This window comes from Symphalangus syndactylus, chromosome 2, assembly GCF_028878055.3.
Source record: "Symphalangus syndactylus isolate Jambi chromosome 2, NHGRI_mSymSyn1-v2.1_pri, whole genome shotgun sequence".
NCBI classification, from domain to species: Eukaryota; Metazoa; Chordata; class Mammalia; order Primates; family Hylobatidae; genus Symphalangus; species Symphalangus syndactylus.
Window position 1 is genome coordinate 127176277 of NC_072424.2, and position 19286 is coordinate 127195562.

General features: G+C 37.5%; 1 protein-coding gene across 9 annotated transcripts in view; it reads left to right on the forward strand.

The window, feature by feature from the left end:
* The window catches only part of TAB2 (TGF-beta activated kinase 1 (MAP3K7) binding protein 2), a 93365-nt gene that overhangs the window by 55051 nt on the left and 19028 nt on the right, over positions 1 to 19286 (forward strand). For all 9 annotated transcript variants that reach the window (XM_055266948.2, XM_055266942.2, XM_055266975.2 and 6 more), the window contains one exon: positions 5403 to 6903. In XM_055266948.2, coding sequence (XP_055122923.1) covers positions 5403 to 6903 — 1501 coding nt within the window. The remainder of the gene's footprint in view (positions 1 to 5402; positions 6904 to 19286) is intronic.

Consider the following 19286-nt stretch of genomic DNA (forward strand, 5'->3'; position numbering starts at 1 on the left):
TAAATTACCTGTTTAAAAATAAAATAATTGAGCTTTAACCCAAAATTAAAAAATGAATGGTTTTCCATTTCCTTTGGGCATCTAGTAATATCACCTTCCCTATGTTAATCTGGCTTTACAAAAGCAAACTCCTCTACTTAGCATGCTTTCCAACACCTGGTATTAACTAAAATGAAATATTTTGCTTGCCTGAAACAGACCACACTTTTTAAAAGTGAGTTGATAATAATTTAGGGTATCCAGGTAATGTACTTTTTAGCTGATATAACAAGAAATCTGACAAGAAAGGAATAGGAAGAGCTCCTTTGTGGTTTCAAGTGGGGTGCAAGTTTTCCCAAATTTAGAGCAGTATTTTTAAACGGGCAAATTAAGCTACCTCTAAATGACAGCGTCTCTTTTGGGGCTGCTCTTCGTTTCTCAGTTGGGTGGGTTTCTGTACTTTTAACAGATCCTTCCTACAGTATACTGGTTCAGAACTTTGTTTTGTTTTGTTTTGTTTGTTTTTTTGTTTGTTTGTTTTTTGAGACAGAGTCTCGCTCTTTCGCCCAGGCCAGACTGCAGTGGCAGGATCTCGGCTCACTGCAAGCTCTGCCTCCCGGGTTGACGCCATTCTCCTGCCTCAGCCTCCCAAGTAGCTGGGACTACATGCGCCTGTCACCGCGCCCGGCTAATTTTTTGTATTTTTTTAGTAGAGACGGGGTTTCACCATGTTAGCCGAGATGGTCTTAATCTCCTGATCTCGTGATCCACCCGCCTCGGCCTCCCAAAGTGCCAGGATTACAGGCGTGAGCCACCGTGCCCGGCCCAGAACTTTTTAAAATTAGTAAAGGGTCATGCCATGCTACCAATTCTGTGTACATGTTCTTTTTAAACATCTTGCTTGTCAGGGAGAGAACAAAAGTGTCTATCGTCTGTTGTTCTCTTATCTGTTGCACAGTTCCCTCTTTTTGGAACTCATATCTTTTCCTTCTGCTGTGAATTCTGTAAGATAACTTAATAACCAGCAGGTGTAATTTAAAGTTGATTTTTATATTTGGTAATTAAATCTTAAAACTTAGAAGAATATGAAAATATTGCATAGTTTTCACTTTGATTTTTTAACTTAATTTTTTACTGTTTTTAAATTCTCAACATGACGATTGAATCTAAGTTTAAAATTGGTATTTCCTTTCAAAGTACTGCATTAAGTATTGTTCATTCAGTATATGCAACACTTAATATTTAAGTGCCATGTACTTAGTAGAACCTTCTCAGATGACCTTCACCCATTGTCCTTATCCATATTTCTATGATAACACCTACCATGCTGCATTTCATTTGTGTTCACGTTATTCTCCTCCACTAGACTGTGAGATTCTTGCGATCAGCGATCATATTCCTTTCTCCTTGCCTAATGGATGCTCAGTAAATGTTGGTTAAAGGAGTGAATGAATGCCATAGGGTATCTGTAATTTCTGTGTCTGTGCAGGAATTTGGAGAAAAATGAAAGAGGAACTGGAATTCATGATTCGGACGTTTTTATAGCTTTGAGGAGAATGCAGATTTGTGGCTGTATACCAAAAAGCAGCGATTTTCCACCTTTTAAAAACTCATATCCCACCCCTTTTGATACACTTCAAGAGAGTCCTCTACCCCTTCTCACTAAAAGTAACCAGGGCTGCTTTGAGAAATGGCTGATTGCAAGTCTGGAGTAGATGTACATGATAAGCTGGAATATCTTGTCATACCAGAAAGCAGAGAAGCTTTGAAAAACTACTGGATTCATGTCATATACCGAGGAGCCAACTTGAAGCTGTTCCCAGTAACTTGAAGAGGGGACATAATGACCAAAACTGATTGAAACACATCAAAATATTAAAGATACATGAGTTTATAATGATACTAAAAATAAATCATAGTCAGCTTTGGAGGTTGCTAGGGACCAAATTTATTATTCTGAAAACTGGTGAAAAGAATTTTTTTATCCTGCCTCTTCTGTGCAGAATGTAACCAAATAGTTGAAGAGAGCAAGTGTTCAAGGAAGAATTGCTGCTAAGAATGAAGATGAAATCCTTTTTATGTTTTTTGGAGACTGGGTCTTGCTCTCACCTAGGCTGGAATGCAGCAGTGGGCTGATCATGGCTCACTGCAGTTCCTGGGTTCAAGTGATCCTGCTACTTAAGCCTTCTGAGTAGCTGGGGCTGCAGGTGTACTACTATACCTGGCTAATTAAAAACAAGATTTTTTTTTTAGAGACAGGGTCTCACTATGTTGCCCAGACTGGTGTCAAACTCCTGGGCCCAGCGATCATCCCGCCTTGGCCTCCCAAAATGCTGGGATTACAGGTGTGAGCCACTGCACCTGGCCAAAATCTTATAATTGGGACATTCCAGTATTACTGTTTAGCACCCCTAATGAAATAGTGTTTCTAAGCAGTGATCATCAATAGCTGCTAAAAATCATTAGTTGGATCAAGCTGACAACATCTGAATCTACCAGTCAGTTTTAAAATCACAAAAAGACAGGCAAACATTGCTGTGTCTCCTTGTATGATTTGACAGTGGACGTCTATGATGGTCACCAAAAATTCAAACATGGACTTGATCACATCCCTAGATATAGCTACTAGTTTACAACGAAATGCAGGGAAAATTGATTGACCACGGGGTGCAGTCCAGAATAGGGGAAATTCTACTACACAAATACCAAGTTTTCTCAACAAACAAATGGCTAGAAAAAATTTTAAAAGAGGGGAGGGGCTGCTTATTAGAAGAAACCTAAAAGGCTTATCAGCCAAATGAAATATGTAGGCCTTATTTAGATCCTGATTTAAACTAACTGTACAAAGACATTTTTATGCTTTAATTTAGTGCTATTTGCATATTAGGTGATGCTAAGAATTATTGATAATTTTAAGGTATGATCATGGCATTGTGGTTATGTTTTTAAGTCCCTGTCTCTTACAGTACATATTGAAGTATTTACAAATGAAAACGAGTTAATGTCTGAGACTTCATCTGGTTTGGTAGGGGGAGTAGCTGAGGCATATACATCAGACGAACAAAGATGGGCGATAAGTATGTGGGAGTTTATCATATTTCCTCTCTTTTTTGTATATATATAAATTTTCTAAAATAAAAATTTTAATAAAAAGTACATTTCCTTTTGTCCTAATGTAACCTTATAAAACCCCTGTAAGTTCTTTTATGTTTTGCTGTTAAGAAAGTAATGTCTGTAGAGTGTAAATAATTTGAGTGCACATAAATTATGGCATAGCTGAGCTAGAATATTGCTTTTTAATATGAACATATTGAATAATTACAGAGATTACAGAGGATTAAAGGAATTTTTGAGCACTCAAGAGAATTAAAGAGGAAGGCTAAATATGAGTATCAAGCTTTTACAAAGGAAATGTGGAATTGGATTTGGTAGGGAATGTAAATTTTAAATTGAGAATGATGACAGAGAGGAGGTGAGAGGAAGATAAAGTCTCCGGGCTTTGGCTTAGAAGGAAGAAGAATTTACTTGGAATGACAATAAATTTAACTTAAAGCAAAAAGCGCCAATCAGGTTTGGCAAAAGATAAGATCTAATTATAATAGGAATCGTTGATAAAGATTGTGATCAGTTTTTCAAGTTTATTTGAAAAATTAATATGTATCAATTCAGAGTTATTAGTAGGATAAAAGGATTTTTCTACCATGAGAGATTTAAGTTGTTGGTTTTAGGAAGGGGGAAGTCAAACCTTGCTCACTATCCTTTTATATTACCTGTTGAAACAATGTGAACTGTCATTTCCTTAACAAGGCATCAAGATGCCTTTTTAGTCCACTTCTTTCTTAATATGATTTTATCTCATATCAAACTGCCTGTGGACATTTTAACTTGGTTATTCATCTTTCTTAAGTCTAAAACTCTCCTTTCTGTCAGATTCTTAATCTTCCAGGCTTATTTGAATTATTTCTCTCTTGTGGCCAAATTGTGTTAACAATTTGTATTATTTTAAAATTTATTTCCATTATCAAACTCTCGTTACTTTATGCCTTCTAACTGGTCATCTTGCCAAAGGTTTTTCATCTTTTTATTCATCTTAAGTATCAATAGACTTCTCTTCCCTGAATACCCTTTGTCTTTACTTCTCTGTTCATCCACTTTCAGTAGCTCTCCTCATTGCTTATAATACAGTCAAACTCTAGCGTGACTCGTTTTTCAAAACTCCTTCGTTATTTAATTCCAATCTGCTTTTGCAACAATTTGTTCAACAATATTTTCAATACAAATCTTTAGCTCCAGCCAGATCTGTTCCAGCCATCTTGTTTGGAACATGCTTTTACTTAACTCTCACCTTTGTGTTCTTCTTTACTCGTGCCATTGTCTTCACCAAGAATTGTTGTTGCTGTTGTTGTTGTTGTTGTTGTTCAAGTTCTACATATTCTATGAAAACCATCAGGCCATACCTTCCTCATTAACCCAGTCCTTTCTTCAGTAGCCTACTATATTAATTCTCTGTTGAACTTCATTACCACTTAATATTTGGCATGTACTCATGTTACCTTTTCAGAAATCTGTGGTTTGTCTCCCTCTCTAGGGGAAAAGTTTAGTTTTATATGTCTTTGATTATTCCACAGGCTCACAGTGCTATGCATATAGTATGTGTTTGGCAAACATTTTTGTGGATGATTTATGACTACTGGTTAGTCATTGTCTTTTGAGAATTCTTTAAAAACAATCTGAGGGGTTTTTTTCCCCCCCTCTCCGAAGTAGATTTTTATGATGTTATCTAAAGGCAGAGATAGGAACTAGTTCTTCTGGAGGCTACCTTGAGCCTCCAGAGAGAGAGAGAGAGATTACACAAGTTAAGAGGAAGCATGTGAAGGATTGAGATGACTGGCATGAATTTCAGAACTTTAAATGTTACAAATGTAACTTTTTAAACATTTATTAGTTTAAACAAATGTGTATAGCACTTGATACATTGTGCTATATATCAATCAAACCGTGATAGAATATTTTTCCATTTAGCTTTTGAAAAAATGTTTAATTAATACAGTATTATATACTTAATTAAACTTAATTATAAACTTGAATAATTATATTTTGTTCAACATTAAAATTGCCTTTTTAATTAGGTTATAATTTTACTATATCTGTCTGAATCCATTTTACTCCTTTTATCCATTGTAGCTGCTAAAGTGAAACAATGATTTGATTCACTTTGTTAGTCAGGGAGAGCTTTTCCATTACATTAGTAGTGAGGATTTTTCATTCAATCATTTGCATAAAAATACTTCTCAAATTTAAATACCCAAATATATGTTATAATTGTATTAGCCAGTCACTTGTTAATCATGTATTTGTAGAGATGCAAATATAAGCATTAGCTTCTGATTGTTAATATCAATCAATTTATTTTGTTTTCATAGAATAATAATAACCTGGATGCCTGCTGTGCTGTTCTCTCTCAGGAGAGTACAAGATATCTTTATGGTGAAGGAGACTTGAATTTTTCAGATGATTCTGGAATTTCTGGTCTACGCAATCACATGACTTCTCTCAACTTGGACTTGCAATCACAGAACATTTATCACCATGGAAGAGAAGGAAGTAGGATGAATGGAAGTAGGACTCTAACGCACAGCATTAGTGATGGACAACTTCAAGGTGGCCAGTCCAATAGTGAACTATTTCAGCAGGAGCCACAGACAGCACCAGCTCAAGTTCCTCAAGGCTTTAATGTTTTTGGAATGTCCAGTTCTTCTGGCGCTTCAAATTCAGCACCACATCTTGGATTTCACTTAGGCAGCAAAGGAACATCTAGCCTTTCTCAACAAACTCCCAGATTTAATCCCATTATGGTAACTTTAGCCCCAAATATCCAGACTGGTCGTAATACTCCTACATCTTTGCACATACATGGTGTACCTCCACCTGTACTTAACAGTCCACAGGGAAATTCTATCTATATTAGGCCTTACATTACAACTCCTGGTGGTACAACTCGACAGACACAACAGCATTCTGGCTGGGTATCTCAGTTTAATCCCATGAACCCTCAGCAAGTTTATCAACCTTCACAGCCTGGTCCCTGGACTACTTGTCCTGCATCTAATCCTCTGTCACATACCTCATCTCAACAGCCAAATCAGCAAGGCCACCAGACCTCTCATGTCTACATGCCAATCAGTTCACCTACTACTTCACAACCACCAACCATTCATTCATCTGGTAGCTCACAGTCTTCTGCCCATAGCCAATATAACATTCAGAATATTTCAACAGGACCTCGAAAAAACCAGATTGAAATCAAACTTGAACCCCCACAAAGAAATAATTCTTCAAAACTGCGTTCTTCTGGACCTCGAACCGCCAGCACTTCCTCTTCAGTCAACAGCCAAACCTTAAACAGAAATCAGCCCACTGTTTACATAGCTGCCAGCCCCCCAAATACGGATGAGCTGATGTCCCGTAGTCAACCTAAGGTCTATATTTCAGCTAATGCCACCACAGGAGATGAACAGGTCATGCGGAATCAGCCCACACTCTTCATATCCACAAACTCTGGAGCATCTGCTGCCTCTAGGAACATGTCTGGGCAAGTGAGCATGGGTCCTGCCTTTATTCATCACCATCCTCCCAAAAGTCGAGCAATAGGCACTAACTCTGCAACCTCTCCTCGAGTGGTAGTCACTCAGCCCAATACGAAATACACTTTCAAAATTACAGTTTCTCCCAATAAGCCCCCTGCAGTTTCACCAGGGGTGGTGTCCCCTACCTTTGAACTTACAAATCTTCTAAATCATCCTGATCATTATGTAGAAACCGAGAATATTCAGCACCTCACGGACCCTACGTTAGCACATGTGGATAGAATAAGTGAAACACGGAAACTGAGTATGGGATCTGATGATGCTGCCTACACACAAGGTAATATGAATACTAAAGGTGGGATGGTTTTCCATGCTGGGCTTGTTGGTGTACATTTGATTTCATAACAGAAATGGATGTTAGCATTATTATTTCATTGTTTAAATATTGCCCCAAATGATGTTATTGTAACATTTGAGAGTATTATATATACATTTTAATTTTAATTTTATTTCATTATTATAAAACTGGAAGTTTGAGTAATGGGGTTATCACCTCTTCAGAGTAACCAGATCTGGTTGGTTGGTTTGTTAATGTTTATAACACTTTCTTTTCAGTTAATCTTATACCTGTGGTGATGCTGACTTTCTCTTTAAATTTTCTGTAAATAAAAATTCCTAGAAATACGTTTTAATAAGCGACTAGTTGACTCTCTTCACTAATATGGTAAATTTGCCTTCTTTGACCAGATATTTGAAGAATAACTAATTCTTGGCCGGGATTGGTGGCTCACGCCTGTAATTCCAGTGCTTTGGGAGGCCAAGATGGGAGGATCATTTGAGCCCAGGAGTTTGAGACCAGCTGGGGCAACATAGGGAGACTCCGTCTCTACAAAAGGTTTTGAAATTATGCAGGCATGGTGGCACACACCTGTAGTCCCAGTTACTCGGTAGACTGAGGTAGGAGGATTGCTTGAGCCCAGGAGTTCAAAGGTTACAGTGAGCTATGACCATACCACTCTGCCCCAGCCTGGGCAACAGAGTGAGACTCTTCTCTGGGGTGGGGGGAAATTCTTCATTTTTCTAATACAACATTTTAGTCTTATTTTATATTAAGTCTATTGCTGCATAAGTATTAGAATAATTTACCTCAAAGAGAAGTTTGAATCTTGTTCCTGATATTTGTCCCCTTCATTCTCCCTTAAATGTTGGTTAATATATTTCTTTTTATATGGAATTATAAGGACATTACTTTCAAATCTATTTCAATTGATTATCCTTTTCTGAAATAGACTATTTGATATTGGCATACTACATTATGTCTGTATTAATTCAAATAGAGAAATTTCTGTCATATGTTTTATCTAACCTAAAGTTATATAATTTTCAGTAGGACTGTTAAATAAATTCATTTAGATAAGAAGGTGGAGGTTATTCATTTTCTTGAATATTTATGCGGGTTTGTAGATGAACTGAGTCTTTTAGAGTAAGGGCATATCTTAGTCATATATGTATCTGCAGTGAATCATTTCATGTATCAGCTGTAGGTTGGAAAATACTATAACATCACCCTCAGGCAGCGTGCAGCCCCTACTATCACTAATATCCTCATCCTTTTTTACATTTCTGGTATAGTGATTTTACTGCTGAGTCTTTTAGGGGGTCCTAATTGCTTTGCCTTATTTTATGTTTTAAACAGCTACACTAGTGATTCTTAATCCAAGCTGGGTTGTGGTCTTTTCAAATTCCATTATCATTCATGGAGCTTTAAAAAATCAGCTGGGCGCAGTGGCACCCGCCTGTAGTCCCAGCTTCTCAGAAGCTAAAGTGGGAGGACTGCTTGAGCCCAGAAGTTTGAGGTTGCAGGGCACCACTACACTCCAGCGCGGGCAACATATCGAGACCCCTATCTCAAAAATAAAGTACCCAGGGCTCTGCCCAAACTTAAGAAAGTGAATCCTAGGTGTGCGTGTGCATGTATCTGTGTGTGTGCATATTAGGGGTGCATGAGTGATTTCAATTGCCCTAGAAATTGTGTTAAAACTTTTATTTTCCATATATCTGTGATTAACTACAAACATTTTTGTTTAGTTTCAGCAGTTTATAAATGTTATATACTATTATTTTTTCCACTTATAACTTATTTCTCCTCTTCTCCCAAAGTCATCTTCTCTTCCAGTCCTTCCATCAAAACATCAGGTTTCCTATGGTTGGATAGTTGCTGATTCTTAAGTAGCAAATTTTAATGAAGATAATTTGATAAGGGAAATTTTCAAGTAAAGTAGGCATTCATATTTAGTGATATTAAAAATATATTCATGTTTAACTAGAATGTGAAAATAGTTTCTTAAATTTGCTATCTTCAATTCCCCTCCTCCTATCCTTTTTTTTTTTTTTTTTTTGAGACAGGGTCTCGCTCTTTCGTCCAAATTGGAGTGCAGTGGCATGTTCACGGCTCACTTCAGCCTCAACCTCCTGGGCTCAAGTGATCCTCCCACTTTAGCCTCCCTGGTAACTGGACTACAGGTACATAACACCACATCCAGCTAACTTTTTGTATTTTTTTGCAGACAAGGTCTCCCTATGTTGCCCAGGCTGGTCTTGAACCCCGGGGCTCAAGAGATCTGCCTGTCTCAGTCTCCCAAAGTGCTAGGATTACAGGCATGACCTCCACACCTGGCCTGTGACTTCTTACTTCCCCCATCATCACTACTATGGTCTCAACAATCATCACCTTTCAAATGGATTATTGCACTGACCTACCTGTTCTCGTCCTTGCCTCCTTGCAGTCTTCTTTCAACTCAGCATCCAGGGAGATACTGTTAAAAACATGCATCAGATCATATTACTTCTCTGCACATGATCACTATCTGTTGCACTCAGAGTAAAAGCTATGAAGCCCTACAGGATGAGCAGCTTCTCCCCCCAGCTCTTTTCCTTTTGCTTCCCACCTGCTCACTGTGTTCCAGCCCTCCTGGCCTTCTTACTCTCTTCCTTAAACATAAAAGGCAAACCTTACGGCCCTTTTACTTGCACTAGTATTATTTTTTAGATTAAAACATTGAAGAACAGATAGGTTAAGTAACTTGTCAAAGGACAAGCGGCAGAGTCAAAATTCTAACTAGAGGCTGGGCACGGTGGCTCACGCCTGTAGTCCCAGCACTTTGGGAGGCCGAGATGGGTGGATCACAAGGTCAGGAGTTCAAGACCAGCCTGGCCAACAGAGTGAAACCCCATCTCTACTAAAAATATAAAAATTAGCAGGGCGTGGTGGCAGACGCCTGTAATCCCAGCTGCTGGAGAGGCTGAGGCAGGAGAATTGCTTGAACCTGGGAGGCAGTGGTTGCAGTGAGCCAAGTTCGCACCACTGCACTTCAGCCTGGCAACACAGACTCCGTCTCAAAAAAAAAAAAACTCCAAACAATAAAGTAACACCCTGGATAGAAGTAGAGAGCACTTTCGGAGGACACCTGAAAGTAAAAATAAAAAAACTTTCTGATGAGAAAAGTCTCTGGTTTGAGAGCTTAAATTAAAGCCTACCAAGAAAGCAGGTTTCTCCAGAATCTGCCACTCAAATTGCTTAACAGCCTTCAGACAGCTCTAACGACCTTGATAATCACCTCCTTTAAACATACCTATATACATACAGAATTTTATAACATTTGTTTGACTACATAGTTTTGCATTATCTGTGTGTGCACACTGTTTTGGGGTTGGTACTGTTCTCCAACTTTTCTTCTCCTTGTTTCTGTTTACTATGGAACTGGTATTGATCCAGATTGACCTATCACCCAGTGACAGTCTTTTTTTTCTGAGATGGAGTCTCACTGTCATCCAGGCTGGAGTGCAGTAGCGCGATCTCGGCTCACTGCAACCTTCACCTCCCGGATTCAAGCAATTCTCCTGCCACAGCCTCCTGGGTAGCTGGGATTACAGGCGCATGCCACCACACCCAGCTAGTTTTTGTATTTTTAGTAGAGACGTGGTTTCACCTTGTTGGCCAGGCTGGTCTCGAACTCCTGACCTCAGGCGATCCGCCCACCTCAGCCTCCCAAAGTGCTGGGGTTACAGACGTGAGCCACCGTGCCTGGCTCAGTGACACAATCTTGATCTAGTGTTTCATTCACTTAATTCAAGACAAAGGAGGCCTTTGCTGGAAAATGCATCTTTTCTGCTTTTACCCTACATAGTTCACAGACACTCTGTGCAGTTACTAAACGGGGTGGCCTGAGTAATCCTGATCTTTAAGCAAGGATCTTTTCTAAACTCTGAGTGGTATGGGTAAGAAAAAGAAAAGAAATCTCTCTGTCTACTGCAGTGAAACTGATTTTTCTAATGCTCCTGGAAATACTGTTTTAGAGTAGAAAAATTAAGTGGAGCCAGGCACTAGAATCAATAGGAAAATATTTTTTCCAAATTGAGAAAGGAACATACATACATATATAAATTTGGTAACCAAAATGCATTTTTTCTTTTTTCTTTTAATCTACCATTTGAAATCTAAAATACTGTGATAAAAACTGTCAAAAGTGAAAATTTCTGTTTATGAAAGGTATATTGTTTGATACACCCTCTACTATAGAGTGATCAGAAACAAAAGAAGTAAATTAATGAAACATCAAACCCCACTCATCTCAGCACTAAGTCTGTCAGCACCACCATCCTTCCTAAAGGAAATAAATTAAACTTGATTCCTTAAAGTACTACAGGAACAGAGACAAAAGTGGAAAGAACAAATTAAGGTTGGAGAGAAATTTTCAGTTTAAAGTTTATAGGTATGAAGAAAATTCTTATTTTACCCATTAAAAACAAATACAGAAGTGAAATTTTCTTACTGTTAGTCAGTGGTCACATATAGCTACATTTTTTTCCCCTTAAGTCATACCACCCAACTCTAGCTTCCAAAAAATGTTGAAAACTATCATTCAGCATATTCTGAGACATTCTAGTGTCTTCATAGTGGTATACCTGCTATAACACTGGCAACTTTTATAGGTATGGAGGACAAAGCATTCCAACAAATTTTCATGGTGGAGAGAAAAAGGCCTACTTTCTTATTTTGTTACAGAAGCCAGAAACTCTTAAAAAACTAACATTGCTGCCAAATACAATTTCCACAGAACTCCATCTGTGGTATTGACTTAGCTGGTAAACTGTTTTTATTATTTAAAGAAAAAAAAATTACATATATAAAATCATAAATATTTTTAATGATACTTTAATATGTTTTTTCCTCAGTTATGTTTAAAGTCCTACCATAGTGTTAAGCAGTAGTCTTGACTTTGAACCTAAAATAGAAATACAAGTAAGAAAAATTATGAGTTGAAAATTAGCTTCTTGGACTTTGTGTTTCTCATTCCTTACCATTTTTCACTAGTACATCTATCCAAATCACAACGCATTTCTTTTTAATGAGATTTAATAAAAAATGTTTATTGTGGGACAAATTCAGTGAGCAAGATACTCTTTTCAAAAGGAAGTATAATTTTACTTAGTTCAGATTCTAAAACTTGTACTTTGTTTAACTTTATGTATCTTTTGATTGGAAATGTCTTTTTGTTCTTTGTTGACATTGAAATCACATTATTAAATAAAAGCCTAGTGCAGTAGCATGTGCCTGTAGTTCCAGCTACTCGGGAGTCTGAGGCAGGAAGACTGCTTGAGTGCAGGAGTTCAAGACCAGCCAGGACAATGTAGCAAGACTTTGTCTCTAAAATAACAATAATAAACTCAGTAATTAAGATTAGTTGACATTAGACCACTCACAGAATATTTTTTTCAAATTAGCCCTACTACTTGTAGGTTCCTCCCAGTCTTAAGACTAAATACCTTTTTAATTTGGGTAAATGTCAGAATTGGAAGAGACTTTAAAGGGCATGAAGAATTCTACTCCAAAGGTTATCCAGTCCATGTACCCAGCCAGCCTATCAAGTGTAAATCCATTCTGTACTTTAAATTCTTATGAGACACAAACTGCCTCCTAAGGTAGCATATTCTGGTTTTGGAGAGCTCTACCTACTAGCTGGTTATTTCTTACATTAAATTAATACCTTTAAAAAGTATTATGAAAATAACACAGTAAAAGAAATTTTAAAAAACAGAAATGCAATAAAAATGTGTCTCCTTTCAACCTTTGACCTGTCACTTCCTCCAGCTTTTCCCTTATTTAACTGTGAGAGGTATTCTCCATTAGCAGTTACTTATCCCCTTCCCATTATATTCACTCAATCCTCTTCCCATTATATTCCCCTTCCGATTACATTCATTTCCTTTATATTCACATACACATACGTGTGTGTATATATGTGTATACACACACTGTTCTTAAAGCAGGAACACACTATACACATGGGTCTATGAACACGTGGGATTATATAATATGTACATATTCTACAGTATGTCTGACATTCACTAAATGTGAGAACAGTACACTTTTTTAAAATATATTAAGTTATGTAAATCTATTCTTTAAATTTTTTAAATGTTTAGTCATTATTTTAACAGCTTTATTGAGATATAGTTAATATACAGTGCAGTTGACTTATAGTGTACGTCAATTTTTAGTTTATTCACTGATATGTGCAACCATCACCCAGCCAGTAGAACACTTTGATCTCCTCTACAGGAAACCTCATATCCTGTAAGCTATCACCTCCCTATCCCATTACCCCCCACCCTCAGCACTAGGCAACCACTAATCTACTTTCTTTCTGGATAAATTTACATATTCTGGACACCTGATATAAAATGGAATCTGATCTTTCATGACTCATCTATGGTGTAGCAACATGTTCTTTCCTTTTTATGGCCAAATACACCATTATATAAATACACTGCATTTTGTTTATTCATTCATCAGTTAATAGACATTTTGTTTTTTTTCCACCTTTTCAGCAGTGGAATTGTTGCCATACTGTTTTCCAAAGTGATTTGTATTCTCACCAGCTGTGTGTGAGAGTTTTCATTTCTCCACATTTTCAACAACGCTTTTATCTGACTTTGTGTTAGTTGCCATCCTAGTGGCTGCAAAATATTTCATTGTGATTTTGATTTGCATTTCCCTATTGGCTAATGATGTCAAGCATCATTTCATGTGCTTACTGGCCAGTTGCATATTTTCTTTGGAGAAATGCCTTATTCATATCCTTTGCCTACTTTTAGGTTATTCATCTTTATTGTTAAGTTGTATGAGTTCTCTGTATATTCTAGAAATAAGTCCCTTTCATGATTTGCAATTTTCTCCCATTCTGTGTATTGTCTTTTCACTTTCTCGATGGTGTCTTTTAAGCACAAGTTTTTTTTTTGGCTGAAGTCCAAACTCTATGTATTTTTTCTTTTATTGCTCTTGCTTTTGGTGTCCTAAGAAACAGTTTCTAACTCTGAGGTGAGATCATGAAGATTTACCCCTAGCTTTTCTCCTAAGAGTTATATAATATTAGTTCTTATATTCTAGTCTTTGATCTTTCATCCATTCTGATGCAATTTCTATATCATGGCATGAAGTACGGATCCAACTTCATTCTTTTGCATGTGGCTATCCAAGTATCCCAGCACCATTTGTTGAAAAGACTTTTTCTCCTCATTGAGTGATTTTGGCACCCCTGTAAAAAACCAGTTGACCATAAACGTGTGGGTTCATTTCTGGACTCTCAGTTCTTTTCCATTGTTCTATATGTTCTTTATGCCAATACCATATGGTCTTAATTACTATAATTATTTTATTATTAAATTGGGACATGTGAGTTCTCCTGCTTGGTTCTTTTTCAAGATAGGCTCGGCTGTTTAGAGTCTTTTGAAATTCTAAGTAAATTTTAGAATCAGTTTGTCAATTTCTACATAGAAGTCAACTGGAATTCTGATAGGAATTGCATTAAAATATTTTCCTACATAACTTGATTTTTTAAAAAACTGAAAACAGAACTAAAGGGTATATAATGAAAAATTCCCCTCACTAGAGATAACTAGTTTCTCAAAACAGTTCATTTTGTATTCTTCTAGGATTATGTCTCTTTTTTTGTCTTTATCTCTTTGAGAGAATTCCATGTCAGCAGGATCTGCTTTTTAAGAAATGGCTGCATAGTATTTTGTACCATAATATCTAACCAGTCCATTCTTGATAGACCTTAAGTAGTTGCTAATCTTGTTTTTATGAACAGTGCTGCAATAAAAATCCTTGTGTACACATAGTTGTACCCATGTCCAAGTATCTTGGCAGACTGTGAGATTACTAGGAGTGAAACTGCTGTGTCCAAGGATATATGTGTTTTTAATTTTGATAGATGTATCATTTAGGCTTGGTTACGTTGCAGTAACAAACCATGTCTTAAAAACAACAAAGATTTATGTCTAGCTCACATTTCCTGTCCCATATAGATTAGCTGGTGGCCTCTGTTCTCCATCACCCTCACCAAGGGACCAGGCTAAGGGAAGCTCCATCTCTGTGCTTCCATGACCAAGGAAACATAGCAGCGGCTCCTTAAGCCTCTGCCTCAACTTGAGCATGTTACTCTGTAGCTAAAACAAAGCACACAGCCACACCTAATTCAGCAGGAACAGGGAGGCACAGTTCTACCACACACCTGGGAGACAGCCAGAAGAATGTGGGGAAGGACACTAATGACTGCCAATAAATGTTACCAATTTCAGTTTTGAGGCTCTCTCTAAAGAGATTTTACCAGTTTATACTCCCATACTTATAAATGGGGAACCTTTTGGGTAATATTTATAAGAATATTCTTTCCTCCTTCCCTTCCCCACTCATCGTATTTTGTAGGTGGTTGAAAAAAGTATATCTAGTCAGTTTAATAGGTAAAAATATATTGTTGCTTTGGGTTATTTAAATTTTCATCTTTTCTTGGGAGCTTAATTTGCATATTTAAATACGATTGAGGTTGAACATCTTTTCATGTGTTCTTTTTCCAGCCATTTGTATTTCTTACCTTATGAACTTGCCTATTTCTGTAAAATGCCTAGTCTATTCTTTCTACTTTGTTACTACCTTTTACTTAGTCAATAAAATTTTTCTGCCTTATAAATTTTTTACTTTTACATATTCAGACTTATCAGAATTTACTCTTATGGCTTCTGGGTTTTGTGTGTTATTTAGAAAGCCTTTCCATATTCCAAGATTTTGAAAAAAGAATAACAGAAATCTTTTTTTTTTTTTTTTTTTTTTGAGATCGAGTCTCGCTCTGTCACCCAGGTTGGAGTGCAGTGGTGCAATCTCGGCTCACTGCAACCTCCACCTCCCGGATTCATGCGATTCCCCTGCCTCAGCCTCCCCAGTAGCTGGGACTACAGGCATGCGCCACCACGCCTGGCTAATTTTTGTATTTTTAGTAGAGACGGGGTTTCACCACGTTGGCCAGGATGGTCTCAATCTCTTGACCTTATAATCCACCTGCCTCGGCCTCCCTGCCTCGGCCTCCCAAAGTGCTGGGATTACAGCTGTGAGCCACTGCACCCAGCCCCAGAAATCTTATGGTATATTTTCTCTTTAGCATTACCTTGAAACCATATTGAACTGGTCTCATGGTATCCCTTCAAAACTTGAACATATCCTCTTTTAAAGTGTAAACCTGCCCAGGCATGGTGGCTCATGCCTGTAATCCCAGCACTTTGGGAGCCCAAGGCGGGTAGATCACCTGAGGTTGGGAGTTCGAGACCAGCCTGACCAACATGGAGAAACCCCGTCTTTACTAAAAATACAAAATTAGCTGGGCATGGTGGCACATACCTGTAATCCCAGCTACTGGGGAGGCTGAGGCAGGAGAATCGCTTGAATCTGGGAGGTGGAGGTTTCGATGAGCCGAGATCATGCCATTGCACTCCAGCCTGGGCAACAAGAGTGAAACTCTGTGTCAAAAAAAAAAAAAAAAAAAGATATAAACCTTTCTAAGCCATAAACGTTCCCACATCGCATAATGATTCATCCAGTTATATTGTTTTGAGGCTCTTTTGGTGCCTCTAGACCTGTTTTCATTCTGTCTAAAATAAAAGTTTTAGATTATATCTTCATACTGTAAGATTACATGCAGAATCTTAATTATGTAAAATAAAGGCCAGCAAATTATTATCTAGCAAGAGGTCTCACCAGTTATGCTAAAATGACTAAAATTCATCTCTTAGTAAGTTCTTAAAAATAATTATAGAGATTAAGCATCATTCCTCATACTTTTGTTTTACATCTATTGCCCAAATTATGGGCCCAATTGCAGCACTTTTACAAGATCTGATTTCAAATTGCCTTTAAAAATGACAAAATAGATTAAAAGTTTGCTTTAAAGTTATAATTGCCATCTTTGAATCTTTTATGACTCAGTCACCAAATAAGTGACTATGGTAATACAGTAATATATAAAACAGATGTGATTCCTGTTGTCAACAAAGTTACAGCCTAGAAAAATCTTGATTTATTTTAGAAGCTGACATTGTACTTTCCTAGGTACAATGACTTAAGTATGACTTAGGCTTGTACCTGATTTAGACATGTAAAATTGTCATTACAGACAAAAAACAAAAAGATACCAGAAGTAAGTAACTATTAGGTTTTTCAATAGCAAAATTTTTCTTTTTTCATTTAAACAGGCCTAAAATCTTTGTATCTACAAGTCCCTAGTATATTTTCCAATGACATATGTCTTTTTTCAGTAAGCAAATTCTCGTGTTTTTGTTTTTAAACTTCTGGAGAAATTTGACATTATTTACAGTAAAAAATAACTAAAATTAATAAAACTAACACCATCTGGAACTTCAAGTGTGTTTTTTAAATTTCAAAATTGAGTAACGAAGAAATTTTCTCCATTGTTCATGAGCTGACAAAAGTTGGGTAAGTACTGAGCTTTCTGTATAAACCATTTTGAATGCTTATAGCAGTGGTTTAAGAGCCCTGGTGCTTGAATTCACTTAGTACTCACTTATTTTTAACAACAACCACAAGAGAGAGTTGCATGCTTAGATTACCTTTATCCATTAAAATTTAACTTTGAAAGAGGATTTAAAAGATACTGAATATTTTTTTCTTTACTTGTAATTCCTTCATCATCTGTTCACTGCAAAGCCCAGTCATTTATCTGTTTTCCTTGGAATTTTTAATTTTTTTTGTTGTTGTTCTCTGCCTTTATCATATCCTTTCAGCATCTCCAAGATACCATCTGTTCATTTTTCCTGGAGTCTTCTCTTCCCTGTTATAAATTAGAGTCACCATTCTTGGATCTTATATTATCTTCCTTCTTGGTTTGTGCCTTCAATTTGCTAAAACATGTCTTTAAGTATTTTCCTAATGAGACTTGGGAGGTAAATTCTCTTAAGTCCTTAAATATCTGGAAATCCCCTCATATTTTTAGCTGGACATAGAATTCTTGGTTGAATATCATTTCTCCACAGAAAAATATAGTGATTTCCTTATCACTGAGGAAATCTGATGTCAGTATGATTCTTGTACCTTTGTATGTAATCTACTTTTTTTCTTTCTGGAAATTTTTAAGATCTTTCTTTGTCTTTAGTAGTCTGAAATGTTACAATGGTATAGGGGTTTTTTTTAATCATCCTGTCCCACATTTAGTGGACTCCTCCATTTTAGAGGCTAGTGTCTCCCTTCAGCCCTGGGAAATTCTTTTCTGATCCCCACTATGGTTTCTCCATTGTCTCTTTCTAGACCTCCTCTTGTTCAGCTATTTAATGTCCTGAACGAGCTTTCTATCTATCTCTCGTTACATCTTCAGTGTATTTCACGTCTCTGTCTTTCTTGGTTGTGTCAGTGTCAGGGGCAGGGTGTCACGGTTGCCCAGGCTGTGGAGTACAGTGGTGCTATCTCAGCTCACTGTAGCCTCGACCTCTCAGGCTCAAGTGATCCTCCCACCTCAGCGTCTCGAGTAGCTGAGACTACAGGCACGCGCCACCATGCCTGGCTAATTTTTTAATTTTTTTGTAGAAACAGCATCTCCATTTGTTGCCCAGGCTGGTGAAACTCCTGGGCTGAAATGACTCTCCCTCCTAGGCCTCCGAAAGTGCTGGGATTACAGGCATGAGCTACTATACCCGGCCCCTCCTTGTCTTTCCATTCTACATTTTAGGAGATTTCCTTAAATTTTTTTCCAACTCAGATATGAAATTTTCATTTTGGCAGTGATGTTTTTAATTTCCGAGAGCTAGTTCTCTGATTCCTTTTCAAAGAAGATTGTTGTTTTATGGGTACAATAGTGTCTTAAATCTCTTAATGATATTAATCAGAATTTAAGTTCTGGTCTCTCCGCTATGTTGTCTTCACTTAATCTGGATTTAGTTTTTTTCTTTGTTTATGCAGACCTTTCACATTCATATCAGATTTCCTTCTTTTTTTGACAGGGGGCGGGGGGGCGGGGGTGGACAGGGTCTCACTTTGTCACCCAGACTGGAGTGCAGTGGTGCGATGTCAGCTCACTGCTACATCCACCTCCCAGGTTCAAATGATTCTCCTGCCTCAGCCTCCTGAGTAGCTGAGATTACAGGCACGCGCCACTACCACCTGGCTGATTTTTGTATTTTTAGTAGAGATGGGGTTTCACCATGTTGGCCAGGCTGGTCTTGAACTCCTGACCTCAAATGATCCACCTGCCTTCATATCAGATTTTCTTCAACTATGAGGTGATCCTTAAACCTACAGCTACCTTTCCTTCAGGATGGGGAGAGGTTGACTCTTCCATATACAGATAGCTAATTAAGCCTCTGTGTTCTGGCCCTTTC